This window comes from Nerophis lumbriciformis, linkage group LG05, assembly GCF_033978685.3.
Source record: "Nerophis lumbriciformis linkage group LG05, RoL_Nlum_v2.1, whole genome shotgun sequence".
Lineage (NCBI taxonomy): Eukaryota > Metazoa > Chordata > Actinopteri > Syngnathiformes > Syngnathidae > Nerophis > Nerophis lumbriciformis.
This window is the reverse complement of record NC_084552.2, coordinates 9953679-9962326: the sequence shown is the minus strand read 5'-3', so window position 1 is coordinate 9962326 and position 8648 is coordinate 9953679. Positions and strand designations below refer to the sequence as shown.

General features: G+C 40.6%; 1 protein-coding gene across 11 annotated transcripts in view; it reads right to left on the bottom strand.

Moving 5' to 3' along the window:
- Nucleotides 1-222: 222 nt before the first annotated feature.
- abcc9 (ATP-binding cassette, sub-family C (CFTR/MRP), member 9) overlaps nucleotides 223-8648 on the bottom strand; it is a 115304-nt gene continuing 106878 nt past the window's right edge. For 9 of the 11 annotated variants that reach the window (XM_061961300.1, XM_061961301.1, XM_061961304.1 and 6 more), the window contains 4 exons: nucleotides 5821-5924; nucleotides 5628-5761; nucleotides 1159-1221; nucleotides 223-638 (listed from right to left, as the gene is read on the bottom strand). In XM_061961300.1, the coding sequence (XP_061817284.1) occupies nucleotides 501-638; nucleotides 1159-1221; nucleotides 5628-5761; nucleotides 5821-5924 (439 nt within the window). In that variant the 3' untranslated portion in view covers nucleotides 223-500. Of the gene's footprint in view, nucleotides 639-723; nucleotides 982-1158; nucleotides 1222-5627; nucleotides 5762-5820; nucleotides 5925-8648 lie in introns of all 11 variants that reach the window. The other 2 variants (XR_009815322.2, XR_009815323.2) reach the window with 1 other exon arrangement.

The window sequence follows — 8648 nt, the reverse complement described above, 5'->3', positions numbered from 1 at the left end:
TGGGGTTATTGCATGTAAAATGTCCGATACAAGCAGTCTTGCAGGGATCAGGAGTAAGGGTGTATCGGATAAATATTGATTTCAGATATCGGTCCCATATCAGCAATTAAAAGACATCGAGCTCAAGACCCCAGCTTTCAGCTCGATGTCTAGCGCCGACTCTTAACCTGAGAAAGACGCGAAGAACTTGCATGAGTTTGGACTTGAAACAGCAGTCACCAGTGAAAGATTATAAAAGACTTTAATGCAAGTTGGTCTTGCATCATCGTACAAGTATTGCATCATCGTACAAGTATTGCATCATCGTACAAGTGCTGAATAATCAAACATGTGCTGCTCAAGGTAAAAAAAAAAAAGATACTGTCAAAGTGAAACTAGGAATAAAACAAAATCATGGCTGGGTGCTGCGGATTCTGGTTCTGGACCCGTTCTCCATGTTTCTGCTGACACAGGTGGAGGATTTCATCCGCCGACCCGGTTCATGATCAGCTCCAACCAGTCTACATGTCGGCCTTGACAAAGGACGCAAACATCCCGTCCTCCTGCTCCAGGAGGGTCTCGGGCTTGTCGTACTCCAGAATGTTGCCCCGCTTCATGACGATGACCAGGTCCGCTGTGAGGATGGTGTGGACCCGGTGCTGGGGGAGCAGAGGACACGTTCACCGGTAAATACAAGACAACGGATGACGGTCACGCCCTCCACGCAGCTTGTTTGGTACCAACCGGGCTGGCAGCAGCAGACCCGAGACCGGACCTCCAGCCTCCGCCCGGGCCAGTAGTGAGAAGAAGAAAAAGAGACGGAAAGACAGAAGAGAGTCTGGCTGGGTCCGGTCCGGTCCGGGTCTACTTGTGAGTCCTCACTAGCACACTGAAGAGGCTCTCCTCCTGTGCTAGCAGGTTCTGACCCGAGTCACTCTCCACCAAAATCCCCGAGGAGAACACCAACACCTGCCCCGCGTCCAGGATGGAGGACACGCGGTGCTGGGGGGCGGGGCCAGCGAGGAGGAGACAGGAGAAGGAAAGGAAGCAAGGAGGCGCGGTTGTGGGCGGAGCCAAAAAGGAGAGAAGAGAGACGGAAAGCGTTTTAAGTTCACAAAATGAACTTGGGAGGGTGGAGAGGAGGAGGAGATGCATGCCGGACTTCAACATCTTACTCACAGCGATGGTGACCACAGTGCGGTCTGCAAACGCCGTCATCACCACTTTTTGTAAGATGTTCTCCTAAACACAGAATATACCATTAAATGTCATTATTAATGTCAAAAACCCCAAAGCAGTGAAGTTGTCACATTGTGTAAATGGTAAATAAAAAGAGAATACAACAAATCCTTTTCAACTTATATTCAATTGACTAGACTGCAAAGACAAGATATTTCATGATCACACTGAGAAACTTTCTTCTTTTTTGCAAATAATGATGAATTTAGAATTTAATGGCAGCAACACATTGCAAAAAAAGCATTTTTACCAGTGTGTTAAATGTCCTTTCATTTTAACAACACTCAGTAAAGGTTTGGGAACTGAGGAGACACATTTTTGAAGTGGAATTATTTCCCATTCTTGCTTGATGTACAGCTTAAGTTGTTCAACAGTCTCCCTTCTCATATTTTAGCCTTCACACATTTTCAATGTCTGGACTACAGGCAGGCCAGTCTAGTACCTGCACTCTTTTACTATGAAACCACGTTGAGGTAACACGTGGCTTGGCATTGTCTTGCTGAAATAAGCAGGGGCGTCCATGATAACGTTGCTTGGATGGCAACATATGTTGCTCCAAAACCTGTATGTACCTTTCAGCATTAATGGCGCCTTCACAGATGTGTAAGTTACCCATGTCTTGGGCACTAATACACCCCCATACCATCACACATGCTGCCTTTTACACTTTCACCCTAGAACAGTCCGGATGGTTCTTTTCCTCTTTTACGTCCGCAGTTTCCAAAAACAATTTGAAATGTAGACTCGTCAGACCACAGAACACTTTTCCACTTTGCTTCAGTCCATCTTAGATGAGCTCAGGCCCAGCGAAGCCAGCGGTGTTTCTGGGTGTTGTTGATAAATGGCTTTGACTTTGCATAGAAGAGTTTTAACTTGCACTTACAGATGTAGCGACTAACCCCGACTTTGTTATTTTTTGCTAATAATGATGAACTTAAAATTTAATGGAACCAAAACGTTGCAAAAAAGTTGTCACGGGCATTTTTACCAGTGTGTTACATGTCCTTTCATTTTAACAACACTCAGTAAAGGTTTGGGAACTGAGGAGACACATTTTTGAAGTGGAATTCTTTCCCATTCTTGCTTGATGTACAGCTTAAGTTGTTCAACAGTCTCCCTTCTCATATTTTAGCCTTCACACATTTTCAATGTCTGGACAACAGGCAGGCCAGTCTAGTACCCACACTCTTTTACTACGAAGCCACGCTGTTGTAACACGTGGCTTGGCATTGTCTTGCTGAAATAAGCAGGGGCGTCCATGATAACGTTGCTTGGATGGCAACATATGTTGCTCCAAAACCTGTATGTACCTTTCAGCATTAATGGTGCCTTCACAGATGTGTAAGTTACCCATGTCTTGGGCACTAATACACCCCCATACCATCACACATGCTGCCTTTTACACTTTCACCCTAGAACAGTCCGGATGGTTCTTTTCCTCTTTTACGTCCGCAGTTTCCAAAAACAATTTGAAATGTAGACTCGTCAGACCACAGAACACTTTTCCACTTTGCATCAGTCCATCTTAGAGGAGCTCGGGCACAGCTAAGTTGGCGGCGTGTCTGGGTGTTGTTGATAAATGGCTTTGGCTTTGCATAGTAGAGTTTTAACTTGCACTTACAGATGTAGCGACAAACTGTTGTTACTGACAGTGGTTTTCCGAAGTGTTCCATGTGGTGATATCCTTTACACACTGATGTCGCTTTTTGATGCAGTACCGCCTGAGGGATCCAAGGTCACGGGCCTTGCCGCTTCCAGATTCTCCGAACCTTTTGATGATATTACGGAGCGTAGATGGTGAAATCCCTAAATTTCTTGCAATAGCTGCTTGAGAAATGTTGTTCTTAAACAATTTGCTCAGGCATTTGTTGACAAAGTGGTGACTCTCGCCCCCGTCCTTGTTTGTGAATGACTGAGCATTTCATGGAAGCTGCTTTTATACCCAATCATGGCACCCACCTGTTCCCAATTAGCCTATTCACCTGTGGGATGTTCCAAATAAGTCTTTGATGAGCATTCCTCCTTTTTCTCAGTCTTTTTTGCCACTTGTGCCCGCTTTTTTGAAACATGTTGCAGGCATCAAATTCCAAATGAGCTAATATTTGCAAAAAAAACACAGTTTCTCAGTGTGAACATGAAATATCTTGTCTTTGCAGTCTATTCAATTGAATATAAGTTGAAAAGGATTTGTTGTATTCTCTTTTTATTTACCATTTACACAACGTGACAACTTCACTGCTTTTGGGCTTTTTACAATATGGAGGTATTTGGACTTCAAACCTAAGATAAAGGTGACACAGAGTTACAAGTACTATTTCACACCTTTCCTGCTTGTCGGCTCCCTGACCATGGTCGAGGAGCGTAGGGGAGACGTTCCCTCCAGAGCCGATGTTCATCACTCTACTGCGCAGTGCATGTGCTACCTCTCTCTCTCTTTACTCGCCCACTCATTCCACTCATTGATGAGCATTCCTCAACTTTCTCAGTCTTTTTTGCCACTTGTGCCAGCTTTTTTGAAACATGTTGCAGGCATCAAATTCCAAATGAGCTAATATTTGCAAAAAATAAAGTTTCTCAGTGTGAACATGAAATATCTTGTCTTTGCAGTCTATTCAATTGAATATAAGTTGAAAAGGATTTGTTGTATTCTCTTTTTATTTACCATTTACACAACGTGACAACTTCACTGCTTTTGGGCTTTTTACAATATGGGGGTATTTGGACTTCAAACCTTAGACAAAGGTGACAAGTACTATTTCACACCTTTCCTGCTTGTCGGCTCCCAGACCATGGTCGAGGAGCGTAGGGGAGCCGTTCCCTCCAGAGCCGATGTTCATCACTCTACTGCGCAGTGCATGTGCTACCTCTCTCTACCTCTCTCTATCTCTTTACTCGCCCACTCATTCCACTCATTGATGAGCATTCCTCAACTTTCTCAGTCTTTTTTGCCACCTGTGCCAGCTTTTTTGAAACATGTTGCAGGCATCAAATTCCAAATGAGTTAATATTTGCAAAAAATAACAACGTCTACCAGTGTGAACATGAAATATCTTGTCTTTGCAGTCTATTCAATTGAATATAAGTTGAAAAGGATTTGTTGTATTCTCTTTTTATTTACCATTTACACAACGTGACAACTTCACTGCTTTTGGGCTTTTTACAATATGGAGGTATTTGGACTTCAAACCTAAAATAAAGGTGACACAGAGTTACAAGTACTATTTCACACCTTTCCTGCTTGTCGGCTCCCAGACCATGGTCGAGGAGCATAGGGGAGACGTTCATCACTCTACTGCGCAGTGCATGTGCTACCTCTCTCTACCTCTCTCTATCTCTTTACTCGCCCACTCATTCCACTCATTGATGAGCATTCCTCAACTTTCTCAGTCTTTTTTGCCACTTGTGCCAGCTTTTTTGAAACATGTTGCAGGCATCAAATTCCAAATGAGCTAATATTTGCAAAAAATAAAGTTTCTCAGTGTGAACATGAAATATCTTGTCTTTGCAGTCTATTCAATTGAATATAAGTTGAAAAGGATTTGTTGTATTCTCTTTTTATTTACCATTTACACAACGTGACAACTTCACTGCTTTTGGGCTTTTTACAATATGGGGGTATTTGGACTTCAAACCTTAGACAAAGGTGACAAGTACTATTTCACACCTTTCCTGCTTGTCGGCTCCCAGACCATGGTCGAGGAGCGTAGGGGAGACGTTCCCTCCAGAGCCGATGTTCATCACTCTACTGCGCAGTGCATGTGCTACCTCTCTCTACCTCTCTCTATCTCTTTACTCGCCCACTCATTCCACTCATTGATGAGCATTCCTCAACTTTCTCAGTCTTTTTTGCCACCTGTGCCAGCTTTTTTGAAACATGTTGCAGGCATCAAATTCCAAATGAGTTAATATTTGCAAAAAATAACAACGTCTACCAGTGTGAACATGAAATATCTTGTCTTTGCAGTCTATTCAATTGAATATAAGTTGAAAAGGATTTGTTGTATTCTCTTTTTATTTACCATTTACACAACGTGACAACTTCACTGCTTTTGGGCTTTTTACAATATGGAGGTATTTGGACTTCAAACCTAAAATAAAGGTGACACAGAGTTACAAGTACTATTTCACACCTTTCCTGCTTGTCGGCTCCCAGACCATGGTCGAGGAGCATAGGGGAGACGTTCATCACTCTACTGCGCAGTGCATGTGCTACCTCTCTCTACCTCTCTCTATCTCTTTACTCGCCCACTCATTGATGAGCATTCCTCAACTTTCTCAGTCTTTTTTGCCACTTGTGCCAGCTTTTTTGAAACATGTTGCAGGCATCAAATTCCAAGTGAGCTAATATTTGCAAAAAACTAACAAAGTTTACCAGTGGGAACGTTAAGTATCTTGTCCTTGGCACTCACCGTTGCCATGTCGATGGAGGCGGTGGCCTCGTCCATGATGAGGATGCTGCTCTTGCGGACAAACGCTCGAGCCAAACAGAAGAGCTGCCTCTGACCCACGCTGAAGTTCTCTCCGCCCTCCGTCACTACCGCATCTGATCAGGTGACGCCGCCAATCAGAGAGGGCCATCTTGTCATGTGTGTGTGTTCATACCAAGTCCTCCTGGCAGTGCCTTCACCATGTTCTTCAGCTGAGCGATCTCTAGCGCCTCCCACAGGCGCTCATCATTACACGTCTGCTCTGGATCCAGATTAAACCTGCAGAGGTGACGTGAGATCTAACTTAGTCTTGAGGTTTGTTGTGGAAAACCTTGACCGCTTTAAACCGCGGGGAAGTTGAGTTTGTTCCAAATGTCACCAAAGTGCGTCAGAAAGAAGCAACACTTTTATCTGGACAGTGTGAAAACACTCGAGCGTTCACCCCGTGAGCGCGCAAAGTCCAAACAAACACGGTCCCCGCGCCGACACAAACACGGCGAGGACGTGCGACGGAGGAGACGCAGGCAGGCAGAAGTCAGACGAGGTCTCAGGCCCGACTTCCTGCGGCGTTTTCCCACACGCTGCGCTCACGCAGATGGCAATTAGTGTGGTCACGTGACACGCGCTGGATGTTGGAGACGCGCTCGGCTACGTGTGGAGTTCTACAGGGCCCGCCACCCAGGCTACCAAAATGTATTTGGGTACTTTTCTAAATAAAGGGGACCACAAAAAATGTCATTATTGTCTTTATTTGAACCACAAATGTTAGTGTACATGAAACATATGTTTATTATTGTCATTTAGTCCTTAAATAAAATAGTGAACATACTAGACAACTTGTCTTTTAGTAGTAAGTAAACAAACAAAGACTCCTAATTAGTCTATGCAGTAACATATTGTGTCATTTATACACCTATTATTTTGTACACATTATGAGGGACAAACTGTACAAATGTTTCATAATATCCACAATTTTGCTTTTTTTTTTTTTTTTTTGCATCATGACTAGGGAAGGTTGTTTGGATTGTGTCTATGGTTGTCCTGATACCAATAGTTTTGGTACCAGTACCAACATTTTTTTTCGATACTTTCGGTGCTTTTTGATACTTTTCTAAATAAAGGGGACCACAAAAAATGTCATTATTTTCTTTATTTGAACCAAAAATGTTAGGTTACATGAAACATATGTTTACTATTGTCATTTAGTCCTTAAATAAAATAGTGAACATACTGGACAACTTGTCTTTTAGTAGTAAGTAAACAAACAAAGACTCCTAATTAGTCTATGCAGTAACATATTGTGTCATTTATACACCTATTATTTTGTACACATTATGAGGGACAAACTGTAAAAAATTTTCATAATATCCACAATTTTGCATTTTTTTTTTTGCATCATGACTAGGGAAGGTTGTTTGGATTGTGTCTATGGTTGGTACCAGTACGAGTACCAACATTTTTTTCGATACTTTCGGTGCTTTTTGATAGTTTTCTAAATAAAGGGGATCACAAAAAATGTCATTATTGTCTTTATTTGAACCAAAAATGTTAGTGTAGATGAAACATGTTTATTATTGTCATTTAGTCCTTAAATAAAATAGTGAACATACTGGACAACTTGTCTTTTAGTAGTAAGTAAACAAACAAAGACTCCTAATTAGTCTATGCAGTAACATATTGTGTCATTTATACACCTATTATTTTGTACACATTATGAGGGACAAACTGTAAAAATGTTTCATAATATCCACTATTTTGCATTTTTTTTTTTTGCATCATGACTAGGGAAGGTTGTTTGGATTGTGTCTATGGTTGTCCCAATACCAATAGTTTGGTACCAGTACGGGTACCAACATTTTTTTCGATACTTTCGGTGCTTTTTGATACTTTTCTAAATAAAGGGGATCACAAAAAAATGTCATTATTGTCTTTATTTGAACAAAAAATGTTAGTGTAGATGAAACATATGTTTATTATTGTCATTTAGTCCTTAAATAAAATAGTGAACCTACTAGACAACTTGTCTTTTAGTAGTAAGTAAACAAACAAAGACTCCTAATTAGTCTATGCAGTAACATATTGTGTCATTTATACACCTATTATTTTGTACACATTATGAGGGACAAACTGTACAAATGTTTCATAATATCCACAATTTAGCATTCTTTTTTTGCATCATGACTAGGGAAGGTTGTTTGGATTGTGTCTATGGTTGTCCCGATACCAATAATTTGGTACCAGTACGGGTACCAACATTTCTTTCGATACTTTCGGTGCTTTTTGATACTTTTCTAAATAAAGGGGATCACAAAAAAATGTCATTATTGTCTTTATTTGAACCAAAAATGTTAGGGTACATGAAACATATGTTTATTATTATCATTTAGTCCTTAAATAAAATGTTGAACATACTAGACAACTTGTCTTTTAGTAGTAAGTAAACAAACAAAGACTCCTAATTAGTCTATGCAGTAACATATTGTGTCATTTATACACCTATTATTTTGTACACATTATGAGGGACAAACTGTAAAAATGTTTCATAATATCCACAATTTTGCAGTTTTTTTTTGCATCATGACTAGGGAAGGTTGTTTGGATTGTGTCTATGGTTGTCCCGATACCAATAGTTTGGTACCAGTACGGGTACCAACATTTTTTTCGATACTTTCGGTGCTTTTTGATACTTTTCTAAAAAAAGGGAACCACAAAAAATGTCATTATTGTATTTATTTGAACCAAAAATGTTAGTGTACATGAAACATATGTTTATTATTGTCATTTAGTCCTTAAATAAAATGATGAACATACTAGACAACTTGTCTTTTAGTAGGAAGTAAACAAACAAAGACTCCTAATTAGTCTATGCAGTAACATATTGTGTCATTTATACACCTATTATTTTGTACACATTATGAGGGACAAACTGTAAAAATGTTTCATAATATCCACAATTTTGCTTTTTTTTTTTTTTTTTTTTGCATCATGACTAGGGAAGGTTGT